The 24,060-nt window shown below is 39.8% G+C and overlaps 1 protein-coding gene across 7 annotated transcripts in view; it reads right to left on the minus strand.

The window, feature by feature from the left end:
- lrp1aa (low density lipoprotein receptor-related protein 1Aa) overlaps positions 1–24,060 on the minus strand; it is a 244,372-nt gene that overhangs the window by 158,982 nt on the left and 61,330 nt on the right. For all 7 annotated transcript variants that reach the window (XM_067431416.1, XM_067431414.1, XM_067431413.1 and 4 more), the window contains exons 4-13: positions 18,832–18,951; positions 17,526–17,654; positions 17,112–17,372; positions 3,922–4,084; positions 3,553–3,775; positions 2,372–2,561; positions 2,096–2,239; positions 1,481–1,717; positions 1,218–1,398; positions 510–732 (exon numbers count right to left, since the gene is read on the minus strand). In XM_067431416.1, coding sequence (XP_067287517.1) covers positions 510–732; positions 1,218–1,398; positions 1,481–1,717; positions 2,096–2,239; positions 2,372–2,561; positions 3,553–3,775; positions 3,922–4,084; positions 17,112–17,372; positions 17,526–17,654; positions 18,832–18,951 — 1,871 coding nt within the window. The remainder of the gene's footprint in view (positions 1–509; positions 733–1,217; positions 1,399–1,480; positions 1,718–2,095; positions 2,240–2,371; positions 2,562–3,552; positions 3,776–3,921; positions 4,085–17,111; positions 17,373–17,525; positions 17,655–18,831; positions 18,952–24,060) is intronic.

Raw genomic sequence — 24,060 nt, forward strand, 5'->3', positions numbered from 1 at the left:
GATTCATATCGCCAATGTCACTTGATTTCAGTAGTTTGCTAGTTTGACACGCGATCCGAATCATGATTCATGACCGTTTGATTCTTTATTTGAGGAACACGGAAGAGAAGACAATGCTGAATAGTCGTATTTTTTTGTTATTGTTGGACCAAAATGTATTGTTGACGCTTCAAAAGAGTCTAACTAACCCACTGATGTCTCATATGGACTACTGTGATGATGTTTTCATTCCCTTCTGGACGTGGACACAAAGTGGGCATACACTTACATTCAAAGGACAGAAAGCCCTCGGACTAAATCTAAAATATCTTAAACTGTGTTCTGAGGATGAACGGAGGTCTTATGGTTGTGGAACTACATTGAAGTGAGTGAGTGTGTGTGTGTGTGTGTGTGTGTGTGTGTGTGTGTGTGTGTGTGTGTGTGTGTGTGTGTGTGTGTGTGTGTGTGTGTGTGTGTGTGTGTGTGTGTATGTGAATATCATATATATTATATCAGCGGTGTGACGGCACCTTGCGTGCAGTGGTGTTGAGATAGACCATCTCGATTCGGTCGTAATAAGCATCCACCCAGTACAGGATGCCCTGAGGGATGTCCAGACTCAGGCCGTTGGGCCACAGAACCGTCTTAGAGGTCAGCAGAACGTTCCGGTTGGTTCCGTCCATCCAGGCCCTCTCAATCTTCCCTCGCTTGCTCTCCTTCGGGTCCTCCTCCCAGTCAGTCCAGTACATCCAGCTTAAAGAGATCAAACGTTTTCAAAATGCATAGTTCTGACTTATAAATTGAGATACTCCTTTTTTTATAAATTGATTTATCTATTGAGGATTAGAGTATTTTGTCGTATTTTGGTTGCTGCTGGTTTTTAAAGCAAGCCTCTTGAGGTTGAAGACTACCAGTCAAAAATGTGGAATACCACAATGCTGTGAAAAATTATTACAATTTCAAATAACTATATTCCAATCAAAGTCACATTAAATACATTTGTAATGGTATAAAAACTTAATTTCAAATAAATTAATAAAATAAAATAAAATCTGTTTTTTTTTAATCAAATATATGCAGCCTTGGTGAGCAGAAAATACGTCTTTCAAAAAAAATTTACCCTGCAGTGTGCAAAAGTGATTTTACAATTTTGGGCAATTAAATTGATGAAAAATTACATTAGTTTATTAACCAACAAATAACCCGACACCAGCTATACCACTCAATCTAGAGCTCACCCGTGCCGAGGGTCCACCACAATCGCTCGAGGATGGGTCATCTTGCCCTCAATGAGAGTCTTCTTGGTCTGAGAAGCTTTCTCGAGCCGAGCAACACTAATGGTCTTCTTGGGACCATCATCTGTCCAGTAGAGATTATTGGCCATCCAGTCCACAGCGATTCCTTCAACAGTGTGAATACCTGGAAAGCCATACAGGATACAAATGAAGAATACACATCGGCAATAAGAGGAATTGGAAATAAAAATAAAAAGTTTCAGTACCCTCTTTAAGGATGATGTCTCTTTCCGTGCCATCGATCTTCTGTCGGCCAATCAGATAGCTGGTGGCATCAGCGAAGTAGATGAAGTTACTCTGTGCATGGAAGTCCAGAGCTCGAGGGTTCATCAGGTTCTCGATGGGGATCATGTATTCATCCTGAACTTTAGGGTTAATGTCCATACCACGGATAACGCCCGGACGACCCTTCCCATAAACCAGGAATAACTCATGCTCTGGCTCTGGGGATTAGATTGAATATTGAGAAAAGTGAGATGATAGTACTAACATGTTTCTTACAATCAATTCCAATCTCCTGCTCTTGTCGTTTTCAAGGTCATGTGTTCAGAGGTCACTCACAGTTCACAAATCAATACTACTAACAGGTAATTGCATATTCAAAGCAAAAAGCTTGAAATCAATACTGGGGTAAATGGTAAAGTGTGGGTCAATTCTCCAGTCTAGATCATATGCATAGACATCACTATGGAACTATTAGAGGGGGAAATGCGAGAGCCAATTAAAATGTTTTATTTTAACTAGGCAAAACTACTGTAAGTCAAAATGATTTGAAGAATTGACAGATGAAGTAGAATCTGATTGGCTGTGATGTCACTCACTCTTGCATGATTTGCCATCATTGCCCAGGCTAAAGCCAGACCGACAGCGACACGTCCGACTCTTGTGGCTGTTGCCCAGCAAGCAGATGTCTGAACAACCTCCAGCTTTCCCAAACTTATCCGGCTCACAGGCGTGACTCCGCACTGAAGAAGAATAACAGGAGAGTTAGACTGAGCTGGAGCTTGACTGTAGTGTAGTGGTTGCACTTTAATCCATTATATATGACACTGGCTCGATCTATACGACTGAGCAATAGATGAGAAAGAGTTTAATACCAGGGGGCTGGCGTCTCTGGTGGTAAACATGTAGAGCTCCTCCCTTGTCCACACGAGTGACCACTTGATAATCTGAACTGTTGAATCGATTGACGCGGATCACACTGGTCTTAGGCTGCATGTTGGCATTGTCTGAGTTTGTGGCATATAGATAGTTCTCAAAGACCGTGAGCCCATAAAGATGCTCAATCTGAGAAGAAAAAAAAACTCAATTATTCTTCAATTAGTTCCATTATTTGGGAAGTTGTGCTTGCACTGTTAGCTTGAGTGAGCAAGATACGCATATAAACACACCGATTAGCCTTGGGCTGAGCAGCTAAATGTTATCCATAACTCAAGCAGAGAGAAAGAAATCAGGCTAATATATTTACAAAAAACAGATTTAATAAAGTGACTCAGCAGCACTAATGAAACACCACTGTCTCTTACATCTACTAAAGCATTTATCACAGTAAATAATTCTAGCCACTATTAGACACTCTCACAATGCAATGGGTTCAATGTTAGGTTCAATACAGCTACTGAAAGGGAAAATGGATGGATTGATGGATAAACCGATGGACATTACAATGGATGGATGGATGGATGGATGGATGGATGGATGGATGGATGGATGGATGGATGGATGGATGGTCCAATGAGCATTAGGGTGGATGGAAGTTACAATGGATGGATGGATGGATGGATGGATGGATGGATGGATGGATGGATGGATGGATGGATGGATGGATGGATGGATGGACCAATGGACATTAATATGGATGGATGGATGGATGGATGGATGGATGGATGGATGGATGGATGGATGGATGGATGGATGGATGGATGGATAAACATATGGATGTTACAATGGATGGATGGATGGATAGATGGATGGATAAACAGATCAATTTTATGGTTGATGGATGGATAGACATTAGGGTGGATGGATAACAGATAGACGCTATGATGGATGGATGGATGGATGGATGGATGGATGGATGGATGGATGGATGGATGGATGGATGGATGGACCAATGAACATTAGGGTGGATGGATGGATAAACAGATAGACATTATGATGGATGGATGGATGGATGGATGGATGGATGGATGGATGGATGGATGGATGGATGGATGGATGGATGGATGGATGGCTTTATAAATAAACCTTTTGACTCGACTTGGTATTTGCTCCTTACCAAAAGTCCTTGAATGATGGTGTGTCTGTTTTTGCCTTCATAGTCCACGACCTCGATGTAGTCCAGATAAGCATCAGCCCAGTAGACCAACCTGTTGACCAAGTCCAGGGTGATGCCATGTGGGAAGACAATTTTACTGTCCACCAACTTTGTTCGGTTCTGCCCATCCATGTCACAGCGTTCCACCTTTGGGATCTGCCCGTAGTCGGTGAAGAAAACCTTTCTGTTGAAAGTAATGTTGAGAAAGGAGAGAGTAATCATTATACATGAGAACACGTACACCTCATTTGACCATTTAAAAGTAGCTGCTAAATGTTCAGCTAGCTAGTTTTGTACATGGCAGAAGTGTGAGCTTGCCAATGTCCGTACCCCATGGTTGGATCCAGAGCGATGCCTTTAGGGTTGTAGAGTTCTTGATCCAACAGTGTCACACATGTGGTTCCATCTTTATCACATACAAAGATTCGATCATCCACGTCATCAACAAAGTAGAAGTTTCCCGTAAGCCAGTCTATCGCCATCTGCTCTACATCTGTACAGAACAGAGAATGGAAAGAAATGTAGAACAGAATGTGCCCCATACTGTTAATTTATTACACAGTTAAGTCCATATTAGTTTTACATCCCAGAACAAACTGAAATCATTCACGATTGAATTCAATCAAGAACATTTTAAATGCCTCGTGATTGGTCACAAGATACACTAAAACTCCATGTTGCAGTCGAGACCAGAAGATGGTCAAGTCCGAGTCAAGACAGATGGCCCTATTTTACCAATCCGAGCTCATGGTCTGAAGCTCACGCCGCAGGTGCACTTATGACTTATGGCGTGTCCGAATGCACTTTTGCTAGATAAACGGACAAAAATGGTCAGGGCTCCAGTCTCATGGTCCAAAAGGGTTGTCTCTAGTCTCTTAATGAGTGTGTTTCGGATTCACTATATAAATGGCGGAATTTGTGAGCGGAAAGACTAAATATTTCTCTAGAGAGGAATCCTTTTATTTTTTAATATTAAAAATGTTTGTGTGCTGCTGCGTGTCCCTGTGTGTGTAATAAGCAGAGTGCACGCATGTTCTGCACTCATCTATAGCTGCATATTACTAACACACCCTTTAAATAACACAAAAAATATTTTAATTTAGAGCAGGTTTTGTTAATGGAATAGTCATTTTTAATAATAATAATAATAACTGTAATTTATATAGCGCCTTTCACAAAACCCAAGGACGCTTAACAAACAGCAAGGGAAGGGAAGGGGGGGGGGAGGGAGAGAAAACCGAGCAGTTATGGTCCATAGGCCTCAGTGAAGAGATGTGTTTTAAGTTGTTTTTTAAAGGTTGCTAGAGATGATGCAGAGCGGATGGAATGAGGAAGCTTGTTCCAGAGTGAAGGAGCACCAACACAGAAAGCTCTATCACCAAACGTCCGTAGCCTGGACTTTGGGACAGCAAGCAGGTCCTTGTCTGAGGACCGCAGGGACCGGGCTTGGTTGTAAGGATGGAGTAGATCAGTCAGATACTCTGGTGCAAGTCCATTTAGAGATTTGTACATCAGGAGGAGAAATTTATATTTGATCCTTGATTTAACTGGCGGCCAATTAAGTTTTTTGAGGATTGGAGTAAAATGAGATCCAAGTTTTGTGTGAGTAAGCATCCTAGCCGCAGAGTTCTGTACATACTGGAGTCTGTCAGTAGCTTTGCTAGGCAGACCAAACAGGACACCATTACAGTAATCAAGTCGGGACGTGATGAAGAAGTGGATTAGGGTCTCGGCTACAGAGTCAGAGAGTCTAGAGATGTTCTTGAGATGGTCACGATTTTAATGGTCAAGATGGTTCCAAGGTTCTTGGATTTTAGTTCATCAAAACAGCAACATGCCAACAATGCTCCTGAACACACCTGGTTTTCAGACCAGCACGTGAACAGATGGGCCTTGTGTATTTGCTATTTCAACAATGTGGCACTAGATGTAAAAATGATAACTGCATCAGGCTGAGACTAGCATCGCATTGTGCCGGGTGTATGACATGTTCACTCAGACTTGACTACCAAAACCATATTTTCATGTCTTTGGTCTTGTTGTAACCTCAGAGGCATGCGAATTCGGTCTTGACTCACACTCTACCCTCAACCAAATCTTGATGAGGGGTATTTATTGAGAAACTAAATATAAAAAAAAATGGTAAGCATGCATTCATTTATATGCAAATAAACACATGGTGCCTGACTGGCACTGACTGTCCACGTACCAAACCATGCAGTTTTGTGGTTTGATGATTCTGTGACTATTTTAAAATAGTGCTAATAAAACAGTGGTCTCACATCCTTTTTTTCTCTTTTTCACTTCTACAATGACGCTCTTTCTCTTTGAAACAGCTGAGTAAGGGGAGTATCTGAAGGCATGTGCGCATGTTACACAATTTCCAAAAAAAGTTGTTTTAACAGCTGCGATCGCTGTGGCTAACTGTGGATTCTTGCTCCTTTTGCAGCCTCTCACCTCTTCAATATGCCTCATTCTGACCTTAAAACGTCAGACGTCTCAATGTATCTGAACCTCTCCTCCCTTAGCTCCAGACATCCAGATTTTCAAGGTCTTACCAAATCATACTTGTAATGGGATGTTGCACGTTTGAACATTGAGTGGCTGTAGAAACGTGGCACAGGAAGTCATAGAAACTGTGATTGTTGGGTAAAATTGTATGGGAGATGCAGGAAAATCCAGACAGATGGAGAGATAGAAGGCTCAGGGGAGGAGACAGAGACTGTGTTGGCCTCTCTTGTTTCTACAAAGGAAAGTTGGCCATTGTACAAGAGCCAGACGTTTACCGGAATCAAGGGCTGTATCCCCAAAGGTGTTGTTTATTTAAGAGCCGAGTCCTGCCTAAACTTTTCCAGCTGCCCGGACTGAAAGCCAGTGATTAAAAACACAGATCAAAAACACCAAAGATTGGAGAAAAGAGCAAGTGTACAAATGAAGGTTGAGAAAGACGAATGGGTCTTAGAGCAGCTGCCATCTGAACAATGCAAGAATAGAGGAACGGCACGAAGAAAAGCCACAGAGACAGTGGGCTGAGGAACCTGGCTTCAGCCTCATTGCATTTCCCAGTAAAATTGCAGGTCTCAGTGGAAGGAGGATAAAAAAATCCATTTGTGACAGTCTCTCTCTACACTGAAGGAAAACAAATGCTCTTATGGCTCTCATTTTGTGAGACAGCTTGATACGAAAATACATTGACTAACAAACAAAGGAGCTGCTGCTCAAGCAACCTTAACATTTCAGAAATGAGCTCTGAATGTGGTCTGCCATCTTGCGCTATGAAACCAGTCAGGTTTACAGCTATGAAATATGTAATATTTCTGTCCACACTGAAAGCAAAAATGATGTGTGTCAAACACAGACAGTCAGAACTCATATTTGATGTTTGGACTGGGTTTTTGGACCAATAAGATTTCGCTGTGGGCGGGACTACCCAGCATGACACTGCAGAAACAGAACCCAAACGACTGACAGGATGTTCTGCTGCTTGTCTTGGTCACGGCTGCTGATCTATATAAATGACTGGATCAGTTATGACGTCATAAATAGTGAAGTATATGATATATGATATGATTAAGTATATTTCTGAGAAGTACATAAAAAGTAGACTGCAAGACTTTTTAGTTTAAAAGAAGTATAACTGATAGTGTGTTCCACTGAACTGCTTTTTTACAGTTGTCCAAGACCATATTCGAAAGCCCTCCTATCTACGCCAAAATGTACTTTTGTTGCAATAAATATAAACTCAAAAAGTTTAATATTGAACATTTTAGCATTTTAATTCAGACTTTAAATATCTTAAAGGACAACTCCAGTGAGAAATGACCCTAGGGGTGATTAACAGATGGTTAGCGAGTAGATCGTTCTCTGGGATGCGTTTTCATGAAAATCGAATGTAAAGAGTTTTATCTCTAAAAAACGATTAGCTTATAACGCTTGTCTATGGGGCAAAGGGTAAGTGGAATTAAATCGCTAGATAATACCACTAACAAGGCTCAAAATAGCCTCACACTAACACGGCAGCATAATGAGGGTCTCTACATGCAAACCGAAGCATTGAGAACTTTCTAAGTGTACAAACAGTTTAATAAGAAGATACTTTATAAAGATGCTGTTCTAAGTGAGCTGGTCGATAGGAATTAAGTTTGTGAAATCTAATTACATGGACATTTTTTTTCTTTCTTTTTTTTCTCTGTTGCGTTCAGTGCTTTCTTCCGGAAACAATGGACCGTATGAGATTCAGTCACAGTTCATCACTTAGCACAGCGCTCATGGCTCGACTAGTCGAGACTGTTTTCCAAGATGGCTGCGGTCTGTAAACGCGTAATGCACTGTCTTTATAAAGTATCTTCTTATTAGCTAATCGGTTTCTAGAGATAAAACTCTTTACATTCGATTTTCATGAAAACGCATCCTAGAGAACGATCTACTCGGTAACCATCTGTAAATTTCCCCCTAGGGTCATTTCTCACCGGAGTTGTCCTTTAAGACTTAAAACTCCTGCACCCCTGCCATGGCTTTGAGAATCCCTACACGGACGTCTTCGACACCAGTTGGATTCTTTCGATTGCCGTCTTGTGCTTTTAAAGGGAAAAACACTTTACGGACCAAGGTTTCCTGTTCTAAATTTGATTCCACCCTCTGGCCCATTGTAAAAAATACATTACTTGGAAGAATATTTATAAAAAAAATTATCAATAAATAATATATTTTTTTGTCTTATTTATGCACTTTGCAAGGTATATGTAGTAGCAGTTTTATAAAAGCTACGCCTAATACCGGCCCTTCACTATTGTAAAATCACTGAAGCCAATCACAATTTGATCGTTTCTGTCTCTCGTCAAACAGTCTTAACAAAAATAAAAGCAAAAAAATGCCCACAAATATGGAATAGCTGGTGGCTGTTCACCTAGCATGTAGGTAATAACTTAGGAGGAGGAGAAGGAAAAAATGTCAAGTGTTGTTAGCTTCCTTCTTTACACATTATGTCTTTCTCTTCCCTTTTAGTCACTTACTGAAGGCCATTTCTCTGAAGACAAGAAGCACTTAAAATGTGTTATACTGTGATTAGCATAAATAAAAGCATTAATAGCCTTTCATCTCTGCAAGTTAGGCTGGATTCTTGTCAATTGCAATAGAAAGACACCAACATAACGAACAGAAGTCTGATGTGAAACTCTTGTCTGATCTAAAAGCCTTATAGTGTCCAAATGACAAAAAAAATGTGTGAGTCCTCAGAGCTCATTAGGGTTAAAAAAAAGAGTGCAAGACTTACTGACACCATTCAAATGGTTCAAATTAAAATCAGAGAGTTAAAACCCATTAAAGAAAGAAGTAAGTCAAAATCAATAAACACAGATCTGAAGTGCTGGTCGAGATAGGTCAAGCAACGCGCAGACTGCCTAAGAAAAAGGTTGAGGGATTGATGAAGAAAGATTAAAACCAAAACAATGCCCTGAATGTTGGCGGAGCCAGAAATGTGTGGCGGACACGGTTGAGCGTGAGCCGATTCAAGCACATGACCGTTTAAGAGGCTTTCCGGAAACTTCTGTACCATGCAGACCGTATGTCACAGAGCCGCTGCCTTCAGCTTTAACACACATTACTTCATCGCACATCCTGTCTTTCCGCTATTTATGCTGAGACACACCAAATTAACGTACAAGAAATGACTTTACTGGAATGTCGCAACTCAATAACACTCCTGATGTATGATGAACATGCATGAACATGACATTTAAGTGCACATTTTCCAAGATACCAAAACACACACACATTTCTTTAAGAGATAACATAGTGATGATGTAGAGATCACAAACTGAGGTGGTTTAAGCATCACATCTCCACCTGAACATGTCTATGTTTTCATGATGAGGCTCCAGAGCCACAGACGGATGGGGGTTGGGTCGCGCCTCATGTCAACCACAACGTCTGGAAAATGTTCCACAAAACAGAATATAAATATGCTGCAGCAAACCCCAGCAACCTACACAAACCACTCATAAAACACACACACATAACACAGACACATATGGATAATGGCTTCTGGAAGAATGCTGTCCAAACAGATGTTGTTCAATAGGGAGTGTCTGCATACTGTATCTCACTGGCTGAACTCAATCCATCCTAACAGATTCAGGCCACATATATGAGCACATGTGTGTTTGAGTGATTCAGATGGCCAAAAGCCCTGTCAAAAACAAAACGTGAAACTCCTTTCAGTGGAACAACCTGTCACATTCCACGAAATCATCACACTTCTTTTAAGGGGACTTATTATGTGAAATGTCAGCTCAAAAAACCCCACAGAACATTTATTATACCATGATGTTAATGGCCGATTTTGAATGAAAGAATGTTTTTGTTCTTGTATCTTTAAATGCAAGAGCTCATGATAGCCACGCCCCCTATCAAGAAGAAGGTGGAGCATGTTCAGCTTATGCATAAGATACTCTGCCGAAATAACAAAAAAAAATGTTTGGCTTTGATTATCATCTCTATTGTGCTCACTTGACATTACAGTTCTTCATCATCATGAAAGCTTATTATCTGCATGCGTTTTTAAATACATATTAGTCTAAACGTCTGACATATGGTTTTCTGAGCGCACACACACACCCGAAGTGCACGCACTGAACGCTGGATGTCAGACAGAGCGTCCCGTGAGTATTAAACTAAGTTTCTTTCACTTCTTCTTATATTACCCTTTCAGCATTCATTTTCAACATTTAGCAAGGCCATATGGCAAATCTTCAGCAATAGATAAAGGCTTTAAGCAGGTTGGAACTGTTTTTCTTCGTGGAAGCTTTGCGTAAGAGCTAATACAATATTTAATCTCAAGACAATATTTTGTGTATAATAATTATTTATTTGAGACTAGTAGCCGTGTAATAAGCAGGATAATGTCCACCCAGCCGGTTGTTATCTCAGAATAAACCCCTTCAGAGGGATGCAACGCTTCACCTCGGGGTCCTGATCACTCTGTCGGGGTTTATTCTGCGATAACAACCGGCTGGGTGGACATTATCCCTTACTTACTGACCATGTTAAAATAGTTCTAAAGTCAGGTCTTGTTATATTTTATTGGTCATTAAAGGAATTCAATTATTAAAGAGTTGAACGGGATTTAAAGAAAAAAGAAAAAGGAATAAGAAAGGTAAAAATGTAAAAAAAAAAATAAATAAGCTCACTGTAAAATTGACACGTCAAATTCAGTTATGATTTGCATAAATAATGTCATATTTTCCATTCAAAATGCTGAAATTTTATAACGAATGTCAAGTAGTTTGCTTCACTTGATATTACTGTTGGTCGCTGAACATTTTTATCGTAAAACAGTTGTCAGATATTAAATGTTTAGCTACTTACATCTTACAACGCACTCTTTCCCTGCTATAACTAAAGCGTCACGTTGGAATTCAAACTAACAGTCAAGCCCCGCCTTCTTTGATTTGATTGGCTATCTTACTCTCTGACAGTGACGAGCACTGTTAGATTGCTGCGGCAGACCAACCAAAAAATTTAACGTTTTACTTTGCTCATCCTAACAACAAACAGAGTGGTGTGTAATGGAGTACAGCAGAGCAAAATCAAGAGTATCAAATTTTGGGGGGGAAATTTGGCCATTTCTAATATGTCCCCCTCAGTGTCTGTGAAGATACCGGCCCTGAGGTAAACGTTCATCGTGCATTAAAACGTCTATTTCCATGAATTCTACAATAGTATCTTTCTGTTTGTTGAAATAAAAAGAGAATACACCGCCATCCTTCACTGTGCTCAAAATAAAAGAGAAGAAAAGAAAAGAAGAAGAGTGGAAAACATCTGGTGGCCTCATCTGCATGTCACGCTGAGGTCATGAATCACGGCAAACACATTTCCTGTGAGACCCTTCCAGAGACCGCCAGCTAAAAGAGACCTGAACCCGGCTTCACGACAGTATTTCTACAGAAACGCTTCAGGTTTATGAGCTCTCTGGAAAGGAATGTCATTTGAAAAGATATCTTAAAAAACTACATGGAAAACGGTGCAATAATCTGCAATAAAAATACAATTTCAAGTTATTAAATTACAAATTCTTTCTCAGAGAAAAGATTTTACCTCTAAGTTCAATATGTGAGTTTGCCGTTTTCACCTCTTCATGTTTATTCTCCCTTTAGTTTTTCTTCCTCACACACACGGTAGGCAGCTTTATATTTAACATGGCAACAGGAAGTCAATAATCTCTACAACAGACCTTTATCGCTTCCTATTGAGGGCATAGTGCCACAGTCAACCTTGTGACCTGTGACCTGGGAGTGTGTGTCAGAGAAACATGTTAAAACTGCCAAGAACCTGGAAGTCACTGCAGCATTCAAACTAACTAACACTTAAACCCAAACACAGGCCCGAAACACACTCTACCAAAGTATGTGAACACAAACACTCGTTCATGTCTGCATTCTTCCGTAGAGTACGTCCATCTGGACGGTTACTGGGTGCCAGCGTTGTTGTAAGGCCCAAAATATGCACTCCAGGTTAACACAGACATTTCCTGTCTAAACTAGCGATCCAACTATAGAAGATGACCAAGAAAACAAGGACCAAAAAAAACAACAACAGTAAAATAAGGACTTTTGTTGTTTTGATGAATAAAATATACAGTCAAACCAATAATGATTCATACACCAGATATAATGTTTCACTCGTGTGTGCAGGACACTATAGTTCATTTATGTAAGTGAGGAGAGCAAAATGAAGTGAATTGTGACATATTATACCCAAAAATTCTTCATACAGTGATTAAAAGTAAAATGTATAAAAGATTTGGGAGCAAAAGAATTCAGACACTTTGACCTGAGCATGTTTTGCTGAAGTGTTTTGTCTTGAATTGCTAATGTGACCTTTGACACCACAGACTGAACATAATGAAGCACTGGTTGGTCATTGGTTGAGCTAAACTGGTATTATCTAATTGTGTTCTTAAATCTAACAGCTGATTGGTTGATTTTAATCCATTACATCCCTTACTGTCAAAGTTATCTGACATTATCAAGATTTAACTCTTGAGTTCTTGTCATATTTTATTACAATTTTCTAAACTATAGTGAATAAACTGGTAATGTGAGAAAATGTTGAATGTGTCTGAATAAATTTTGGTTTGACTGTACTTCTATACAGTCTTCTTTGATTGCTTTGAGATGTAAAACGTACAGTATGTTTTTATAGTGACCTCTCTAACGTCTCAAAAAAGTGTTTAAAGGGGGGGTGAAATGCTGTTTCATGCATACTGAGCTTTTTACACTGTTAAAGACTTGGATTCCCATCCTAAACATAGACAAAGTTTCAAAAACTAATGTTGGACGTTTGATGGAGTATTTCTGTGTCAAAAATACTCCTTCCGGTTTCTCACAAGTTTCGGAGAGTTTTTTTCGAGTATGAGTCGGCTTGACGTTAATAGAGCGGAAGGTCCTTGTATGGGCCGTACGAGCTCTTCTCCCGGTAGGGTGCGCGCGCGTGACTAGAGCGAGAGAGGAAATGCACGCCCATAAACACTCCGCGCAGCGCTCCATTTTATTCCTATGGGTGACGTCGAGCGGCTTCAACACTTCAGCACAGCATTCCGGGAAGGCAGCGCTGCATTTGAACCGATTTGAACGCAGAAATGACGTGAAGCTTCACAACATCGCTTCAGTCGCGTCGCAGAGTGGATCTCCACGGTCACTGCTGTCAGGACTTCACCAAATCATACCAAAGAAGTGTGTTTTTGACGGAGCGGTCCCAGCGATAAAGGTTCGGTCCTGCTTTGGAAGCAGCGGGTGACGTGCAAAACCGTTTTGCTTGCTATTACTAAGGTTTAGTCACATGTCCATAAACCGAATCATGTCCTCATAAACTGCGAGTAAACACACAAATGTTGACAGGCCACTAAATACAGTCCATACCACAGAGACGAACGTCCTGCTGCTGCTGTTTCTCCTGTTCAATTTATTTCATCCTCCGGATCTGATTCTGGATCATATCTATTAGCTGAGATAGCGATGGGTTTCTCCACGCTTGAGGACGTCACCGCTTTGCGCGATCGTCATTCTTTAGCTCCGCCCACATGATACGCCTCCAGGCGCTGATTCGGTACAGCCTATATTTCTTTTATAAATATAATAAAATATTATAAAATATTATAATATTTAATTTTTAATAAAATTAAATTATTATAATTTTATAATTATAATTATAAATTTATAATTTATAAATTTATAATTATAAATTATTTGACAGCCCCCCCCCCCCTTAACAGCCCATATTGACAGCCCCCCCCCCCCCCCCCCCCCCCTAAAAGGCTGTCAATATGGTTTGAGAAACAGCTTCTCTCTCTCTGATGTTTTAAACCCTTGCGACCTCAGGTTCTGGACATTTCCCAAACAATACTCCCTTCCCACTGAAATCTTTTTAATCTTTTTCCTAGAATTTCATTCAGTTCACTTTTCATCATCTCACAAAAACTCAGAGGTGAATTAACTAAACAGATGTGCCAATTCTGAGCGTTCATAAACCACATGACATCCAGATTAGACAGCCGCTAAATGAGCTGAAGCAGCACTGCACACCCCATGTCAATGATGCATTTATTTGACTATTACCAACCATGGAAAGTAGTATTGATCACTGAATACAATGCCACTGAAGGGAATCCAAACGGCACATGCAAAAAAAACGACACTATCAGAAGGCACAAAGGGAAAATATGAACTAAATCACTTCCTGAGATGATCAGTAATGAACATCTCTGTTCATAGGGTTAGTAAAGATAAAGGTGCAAATAGTATCGACACTACTTATAAGTATATCTAACAACTATTTTCACTTATTGTAAGAACTGCTACTTTTATATAGTGTAAACAGAATGCATCGCTATTTTCACTTAGTGTAAAAAGTAGGATTGTAAAGATACTCTCATGCCACGATTCAATATCACGATACTGAACTCAAGATATATTATTATTTCAATACACTAAGGTTAACAAAAATGTACTGTCCGGTACAATGCTAAATGTGGTATTACATTGGGGTGTAAATGAACAGGCTTGGACTCGGTGCTGGTTACCCAATGCACAGGACAAAGGAGGAACCAGAATAAAAACATTCATGATTCGGAAACTCAGAACAGAATTATTTTAGAAGAATATGCTTGCACTCTGTCACTGACTAGATACAATATATTGAAAATAATACAGGTCACTTTTTAATGGCAACAAGACATTTGGCATTATCAGGACCATAAATATTCCCCCATTGCATTACTATACATTATATTCAACATTATATATAGCAGATTAATGTTAGCCTGGATGCCAGCCGAATTTAGCCCCGCCCACAATTTTTTTAGGTCGGGCAATTCGGTCTGGCCTTGCTCCATAGAGGAGTAATTATCCCCGAACAGAAACTGTTCGGACCAATGAAATCATCAGGGCGGGCTTTAGACGATGACGGACAGATGATCAACAGTAACGTAATCATCACGTCATCAAAGGGGCTTGGGTTATATTTGTTTGAATCCTAAACAGAGAGCTTGTTTGTATATGCATTCACCTTCATAATTTCTCTCAGAAATGATGATCATGTTGGGTAAGTACTCTGTGTATCATTAAATTATTTTATTTTTTTACAACACCGGCAAAGATCGTGTATTCCAGCCTGATTCCAGCACGTGTGGAGACAGGGTTGCCAGGTTTTTACAACAAAACCCGCCAACTACTAGCCCTAAACAATAGCTTCTCCGGGGGTTCTCCGGGGGGGAAAGGGCTTTTGGGGGGTAAAATGTGTGTTATTTTGGAAATGTTGCCTGCTAAAATTTGCACTCATGGGTCTGTATATCACATAATAGTCGCTTCAACCCGCGGACAAAGAAAACAACCCTCGGGGGAAAAAACGCGGACTTGGCAACACAGTGGAGTTGAACTCTGTCTGTTGACATTTGACACTGCGTCGCTTCGTTGCTCTGATTGGTTGTAGGTCTATCCAATTGAGGTATTTCCTGGTTCGGTTGAAACACGCCCCATAATCACAGCCCAATGGAGCATCAGACTCATATTCTGACTAAAATTGAGAATGACCACGACAAGCTAGATTAATGTAGTACTGACACTAAAACTCTGTAAACTCACACAGTAATTTTCATTGTGGGTGAACTATACACAAAACAGATTGCATTATCCATGATATATATAGTTTGCAATTTAGCATTACGATATGTTTTTACACCCCTAGTAAAGAGAATATATAGATTTTTTTCACCTTGTGCAAATAGCCGCAACCTAAATATAATTGCAAAAGTCATTGCGCTGATTGGAATATCTGTGTGCATTAATGAGTTTTAAGCGCTATAGCGGAGGAAAAGATTATTGGTGAATAACAACTTGAACATTAATTTCCTCACCCTCATGTCATTCCAAACCCAATCCAGTCCATTCAACCAAAACTTTCAAGCCTCAAAAAGTACATAAAAGACGTCCATGTGACTCGAGTGTAACAGATATGATCACGTCGTGCAATATCAAATCTCATCGGTTCTGTCAATCAAGCACGTTTGAGCTTTCGTTTACCATATTTGATGATCTCTATGTATAGTATGTGCATTGATCAATGCTAATATGTGAATTTATTATGTTTATTATATATTTATTACGACGTCTTTTTGGCATTTGAAAGGTTTGTTGGAATTAACTTTCAATGGAAGGACAGAAATCTCTCTTTTAAAGGGATAGTTCACCCAAAAATAAAAATTACCCCATGATTTACTCCCCTTCAAGCCATCCTAGGTGTATATGACATTATTCTTTCAGGTGAATACAATCAGAATTATATAAAAAAATGTCCTGACTCTTCCCAGCTTTATAATGGCAGTGAATGGCAGCCCAAAATTACATCGCTTATGCTACATGTTACGCTTTTGCCTTAAGTTGAGTATGGAAGGTGATCTGCCGGAAGCTAGATATTTTTCTACATAACGTGTTAAATATGGATATTTTTCTTACACAAACCCATCGATTCACTTCAGAAAGCTTTCATTAACCCCTGGAGCCGTGTGGAGCACTTTTATAATGGATGGGTGCACTTTTGAGCTTCAAATTTTGGGCTGCCATTCACTGACATTATAAAGCTTAGAAGAGCCAGGACATTGTTTAATATAACTCTGATTGTGTTCATCTGAAAGGAGAATGTCAAATACACCTATGGCTTGAGGAGTAACTCGTTATCGGGTGAACTATCCCTTTAAGGCTGAATGCACTAGTAATGATAAAACACAACGTGGGATGGCTATGTTTTAAAACACACATAATAACACACATAATTCAGAGCAGAAGTGGTGAACATTTGACCTTACAACTATTAAAGACAGTTGTGTTTAATCATTATCTTCAATCACCTCAAAACATCGTTCAAGCATTTTCATTAATTTGCATGAACTTCCTCAATTATAACATATTGAGAATAACCCTGAGTGGGAAAAGTGCTTCGCATTGAAAAAAGGCGTCCGAGTGACTTACGGTGTAAGCTGAGGGAGATATTGATGGCTCTCTCATCTGTGAAGCTCTTGAGTCCCGTTATCTTAGCACACTTGAGATGTGTGCCGGTGGGAGAGTCGCCCACATTGATCCAGCACACGGTTTCCTGCGCGTACAGGAAGTCCATGGCTGTGGTCTGTTTTGTGCTAATGTAGAGCGACGGGCTGCTGGAGCCGCTTAGAGACGTGATCTGGATGTTCTGAGAGTTGGCAATCACTAACACGGGGAGACGATCCACAGGCACTGCGGAAACAGGAAGACACCCGTTTCATCTCAAATGTAATAACAGTTCAGCCAATAATAATGAATTAAACTGAGTCGGACACATGCGTGTGAGGGGAACGGAAACGGAGAAGCCTTATTTTATCTTATCTTGGACTGTTGTGTTTGTCTTACCGTTCTTGGCCTTGCAGGAGCGGTTGTCTGGCTGGACTAGATAACCTTCCACACAGGAGCAGCTGTACGAGCCGTCTGTGTTTGTGCACGTCTGACTGCAGGTGCCGTACACCGTACACTCATCAAAATCTGAACACACACACACACACACAAAAACACACAAACACACACGACAGAAACAACAGCAGGGTTTTTGTCTTGTTCTGCAGTCAAATGTCTAAGCATGTCTTTCAGAGAAACAACATGATTTAAGATAATATCAGTCACGTATAATTATGGAAGCTTGTTTCTGCCACGGAATAATTCGTTTCTTTTATTTTTATAGACTTTTTATCTCAAAATTCAGATTTGTAAGATATAAACTCACAATTGCATGTTATAAAGTAAAAATGGCAAGACATAAACTAGCAATTCTGAGATATAAACACAACTGTGAGGGAAAAAAAAGAGCACACTGGAGCAGGCTTTCATCAAGGATGTCTCTGTACATCGCTGCATTCATCTTTCCCAGCTTGATCCTGACTACTCTCCCAGTTCCTGCCGCTGAAAAACATCCCCACAGCATGATGCTGCCGCCACCATACTTCACTGTAGGGATGTCATTGGCCAGGAGATGAGCGGGGCCTGGTTTCCTCCAGACATGATGCTTGCCTTTTAGGCCAAAGAGTTTGGCCATCTTTATTTCATCAGACTAGGTGGACTCCAATCAAGAAACATCTCAAAGATGATCAGTGGAAACAGGACGCCTGAGCTCAATTCTGAGTGTCATGGCAAAGGCTGTGAATACTTATGTACCCGTGATTTTTGTGTTTTTAATTTTTTTTAATTGCAAAGAACAAATTTCAAACAAACGTATTTCACGCTGTCATTATTATGGGATATTGTTTGTAGAATTTTTACAAAAAAATAAAATAAAAAATGAGTAAAATTTAAAGTGTAGTAAATACTTTCCGGATGCACTGTATGTTAAATAATATACACTAGATTATTGCACAGTCAGACTGTCAGTATCTTAAAATAAACAATAAAATATAAAAAAATGCCTGATATGCAAAATAATTTGTGACAAATAGCTGTCAGTACATTTTTCCTTACATGAAACCTGATTCAAATTCTACATTCTAGATTATAGTTAGTGTGAATGCTGTTTATATATATATATATATATATATATATATATATATATATATATATATATATATATATATATATATATATATATATATATATATATAATAAAAGTGTTATGCCAATAATATTTATATAATTATCCATTCTCTATATTGTGTGTGCACATGCAACTGACCTTTACAGGTCTTTCCGTCTTGGCTGATCTCATAGCCGCTCTTGCAGTAGCACATGGCGCCGGTGTGTGTGACAGCACAGTTGTCCTGGCAACCAGTGAGAGTACAGTTGGGCGCCAGTTCTACAGAGATCAGAGGAGAGGACAGATAGAGGTCACACAACAACGCAATTTATGACCACCACACTGACCACTCACAGTAACATCACATAACTTCACATACCAAAATTATAATCTAGATATATATATGAAAACAAACTCAAAATCTGACCCTGGTGGTGTGAGAAAGTGTTTGCCCCTTGTTTAATATGATCAAAGATGGCTGTAAAAAATAAATCTGCATTGTTAATCCTTTTGATATTTCATTAAAAAATTTTTTTGCAAAAATCAAACCCTTTAATTGACATAAAAGTATTGAAAGTGGGGGAAGGATCACATTATGAAATAAATGTTTTTCTCCAAAACACGTTTAAACAACAATTATTTGCCCCTTTTTATTAAATACTTTTTGCAACCTCCTTTTTCCACGAGAACAGCTCTTCTCCTACAGATCTCCTTTTAGACCACTGTCATTAATCGTCACAATGCATGTTCAAAACGAGACACACTTAAAGCAAACTAAACTGAGCCACAGCATTGCTTTAAGCTCAATCAAATGTCCATCCAAGATGTATAGCCGATGATATAAAGTCATTATTTTTGTTTGTTTTTGCACACAAAAAGTCTTCTCGTCACTTCATGACATTGAAAAGTGAAAGTGTTCATTACATTGCTGTCTATGGAGGGGTCCGTGAGCTCTCGGATTTCATCAAAAATATCAAATTTGTGGTTCGAAGATAATTGAAGGTCTTACAGGGTTTGGAACGGCATGAGGGTGAGGAATTAAAGACAGAATTACACGTTTGGGTGAACTAACCCTTTCACCCTTTTGCGCCACTCACCGGAAGTCGGAACTGCAGTGATACATACAAAAACTAACATAATAGACGTTGACAGACTCATGTTCATCTCTTTCGTATAAACGTAAACACGTTTTAGTGCCACTCACTGGACATTTCACTTTGAAACCACTCAAAAATGTAATATCATTTTGCAGAAATGTTGCCACAGGTATGTTTTTCCAGTGAACCAGGGCTGCTACTTTCCATAACTAATTTTAAAAAAAAACACACACACAGAGAGTGACTAAAATAATATAACAGTGCCTGGTACCTCAGCAGACGTTGAAGAGGAGTGATGTTAACACACCCACCCACACACACACACACACACACACACACACACACACACACACACACACACACACACCTGTCCTGGAGCTCATGGGACACCACAAATATGAGCGCACAGTCAGAAACAAATGAGCCTCTAGATCAGGGATGGGCAACTTTGGTCCTGGAGTGCAGCTGTCCTGCAGAGTTTTGCTCCAACCCTGATCAAACACGCCTGCCTGTAGCTCTCTAGTAACCCTGAAGACATTGATGTGCTTGTTCAGGTGTGTCTGATTAGGCTTGGAGCTAAACTCTGCAGAACAGGACCAAAGTTACCCATGACCTGCTTCAGCCTACTGCTCAGACAGTCTTCTAAAGCAGCATCCTTATTAAAATGGAACCTGATGGGTGAAGAATAACTGTTCTGAAATTATGCTTATTTTTGCGCCGCGCAAATAAAGCTCTAGCAAATATGCTAACGTTATGAACAAATGTTCTGCCAGTAATGTTAACATTCATTCAAAGTTATCTGATCTTTAATTATTTTCTCAAAAAGCACAAACAAAAATGGTTCATACATCGTTCATGGAACATTTTTACCTGAAATGATTAGTTGGATGTTCATTTATATTTATATGTAAAATATTTGTGTGTGTAATGAATGTTCAGAAAACATTTAAAAGTAAAATTCCTATAATTATATTATATAATGAAGAATTATAAACTGGGATGTTCCCTTAACATTTGCAAAAGAAAACGTTTTTAACGTTTTGAATGTTCAGAGAAATATATTTCACCATTAGATTAGCAAAATGCTAATGTCAAACTATGTTGAAACCAGCAGCTATTCGTGTCCAATCTAGAGCTGTATTTGCGCGGCACAAAAGATGAGCATCATTCAGAATTTATTATTTATTAATCAGAAGTTATTCTTCACCTATTAGGTTCAATTTCAAATGGGATGCTGCTTTAGAAGACGGTCTGAGCAGTAGGCAGCAGGACAGCTCGCTGGGGTTTGGGACAGTGTCGGTATACGACCAGATCAGAACGTATACGAGTTTGTGAGTTTGTGTTTTGATTTTTATGTAGGTATATGTGTGCGGATGAGTGTAAGTATGCAGATTTGAGCATGTGCAGTAAGTTCTTCATCGCTAATCCTTAAGAGGATTGAGGAAAAATTTGACACGGATTTTGCCTTAGCTTAACACTTCACTGCACTATGGTAAAGTGTGTATATATAACAAGCACTCTGATGGGTTACAACTGACAGAGCCTAACACTTTTCACAAAAATTGCATCTCAATGAAGTTAAATCAATCCAGAGTTGTATATTTCACATTTCTTGTATTGGGTGACACAAATGTTGTGTATAGTAAATCTCCATTTTATTAAGCAATTATGTAATTTGCTATTATAAAACTATTAAATCATATATTTATAAAGGTATTAAATCAGCTGTTCTCTAGATATTGTTATAAACGCTGTGTTGAAAAAAACTAAACAAGCATATGCGGGTTAGGTATATTTTGAAGCATGGCAGCTGGTTTGAGCTGGTTTAATCTGGTTTAAGATGGTCCATAGCTGGTTATGAACTGGTTTAAACTGGTCAAGTGCTGGTCCTAAGAAACTAACTCCAGCTCAGGACAGCATAAACCAGCTCAACACAGACACCATGCTTCAAATCATACCTAACCAGCATCTGCTGTTTGGTTTTCTTTCAACATGGCACTAAAAATAAAAAATGCACTAGCAATGCCATAATTTCGATTCCTAGTGATGTCAAAACTGTATACTTCTAATCAGTTTTGCTTTTTATAAAAGTATATGCCAAATGCATAAAGGTCAAGCAAAGTTTTCTTCTCCCAGATCATGTCACACTAACTGTGGGTTTAACTTTATGAAAATATCATGTTGTAAGAACGATTATTACTGATGCTGTATTTGTCTGTGATATACTGTGGCTTGCTGGCTTCAAACATTAAGCTCTGAGCCGGTAATGTCTGCTCTGGTTTTCTTGATTAATGCACCTGCTGCTGACCAGTGAACTGTTGACTGTTTCATCGTTCCTCAAGATATATAAGGTCAGATCGAATAGTCTTCAGTTTAAATGACTGACTCTGTATCGAGGATCTAAAGTGACACATGTCCTCATCCATGAAGACCTGCAGAGCTCATAGAATGTTTCCAAGTCATGAATTAATGACTGAGCAATTCAAAATTTGGAGAAAATGCATTGCACTAAGTGAAGCAGTTTAAAATCACTGCTCCTGTCATTGAACAGCGTTGAGAAGCTACCATTAAGCCGCAGTTTACAAAGCTAAAAGCCACTCATAATGACGGAGCAACATAAAAAGACATTAACTATCCAAGGTGAGTGGGTTGTAAAAGTGCATAGCAGAGTTTGCAGTTGTTGAGGACTGCGAAGCTACTATCCCGCTATTGAGAAATGTGCATACACTATATTGGCAAATTTGTGGGACGTCTGCCTTTACCAGCACATGAACTTTACTGCCATCCCATTGTTAATCCGTAGGGTTTAATATAGAGTCGGCCCACCCTTTGCAGCTCTAACAGCTTCAGCTCTTCTGGGAAGGCTTTCCTCAAGGTTTAGGAGTGTGTTTATGGGGATTTTTGCCCATTCTTCTAGAAGCTCATTTGTGAGGTCAGGCACTGATGTTGGACGAGAAGGCCTGGCTCTCAGTCTCCGCTCTAATTCATCCCAAAGCTGTTCTATCGGGTTGAGCTCAGGACTCTGTGCAGGCCAGTCAAGTTCCTCCACACCAAACTCCTCATCCATGTCTTTATGGACCGACGCTTTGTGCACTGGAGCGCAGTAATGTTGGAACATAAGGGGCCGTCCCAAAACTGATCCCACAAAGTTGGGAGCATGAAATGTCCAAAATGTATTGGTATGCTGAAGCATTAAGAGTTCCTTTCACTGGAACTAAGGATGAAGCCCAACCCCTAAAAAACAACCCAACACCATAACCCCCCCTCCACCAAACTTTACACTCGCACAATGCAGTCAGGTAAGTACAGTTCTTCTGGCAACCGCCAAACCCAGACTCGTCCATGGGATTGTCAGACTGAAGCGTGATTGGTCACTCCAGAGAACACGTCTCACTGCTCTAGAGTCCAGTGGCGGCTGCTTTACTCCACTGCATCCCACGCTTTGCATTGCATTGGTGATGTAAGGCTTGGATGAGCTGCTCGGCCATGGAAAAACCATTCCATGAAGCTCTCTACACACTGTTCTGGAGCTCATCTGAAGGCCACAGAAGTTTGGAGGTCTGTAGCTGTTGACTCTAGAAAGTTGGCGACTTCTGCGCACTGTGACCCTCAGCACGCGCTGACCCCGGTCTGTGATTTTACGTGGCCTATCACTTCGTGGCTGAATTGCTGTTGTCCCCAATTGCTTCCACTTTGTTATAATCTCAATAACAGTTGAGCGTGGAATATTTCATAGTGAGGAAATGTCAGGAATGGACTTATTGCACAGGTGTCAACCTATCACGGCCCCACGCTTGAGTTCACTGAGCTCCTGAGAGAGACCCATTCTTTCACTAATGTGTGTAGAAGCGTCTGCAGGCCTAGTGCTTGATTTATACACCTGTGGCCATGGAAGTGATTGAAACACCTGAATTCAGTGATTTGGTGGGCGGCCCAATACTTTTGGCAAAATAGTTTGTGTTAGTACTGTCAGCTAATACTAAAACTACAAATTGTGTAATTTTAAATTATTTATTATTCTATATATTTATGTGTTGTGTAGGACAGTGGTAAAGCCCAAAACTCAAGACAGAAATGTTTATTCGCACAGGTCAAACAGCCATCTGCGATGAGGATCATTCAGGTCATGTGTGTGTTCAGTACACAGCATAAGACCACTAGTCCCTCTGCAATCTTCTCTCATCGATGCACACTCACGAAACACCATGAATTTTTAAGTGTGAATGTTTATTTGATGATATTTCAGCCAGTGCTCTTGTATCTTTTCAGACACAGCTGTGAGGTGATATAG

The sequence above is a fragment of the Pseudorasbora parva genome, chromosome 22, assembly GCF_024679245.1.
Source record: "Pseudorasbora parva isolate DD20220531a chromosome 22, ASM2467924v1, whole genome shotgun sequence".
NCBI classification, from domain to species: domain Eukaryota; kingdom Metazoa; phylum Chordata; class Actinopteri; order Cypriniformes; family Gobionidae; genus Pseudorasbora; species Pseudorasbora parva.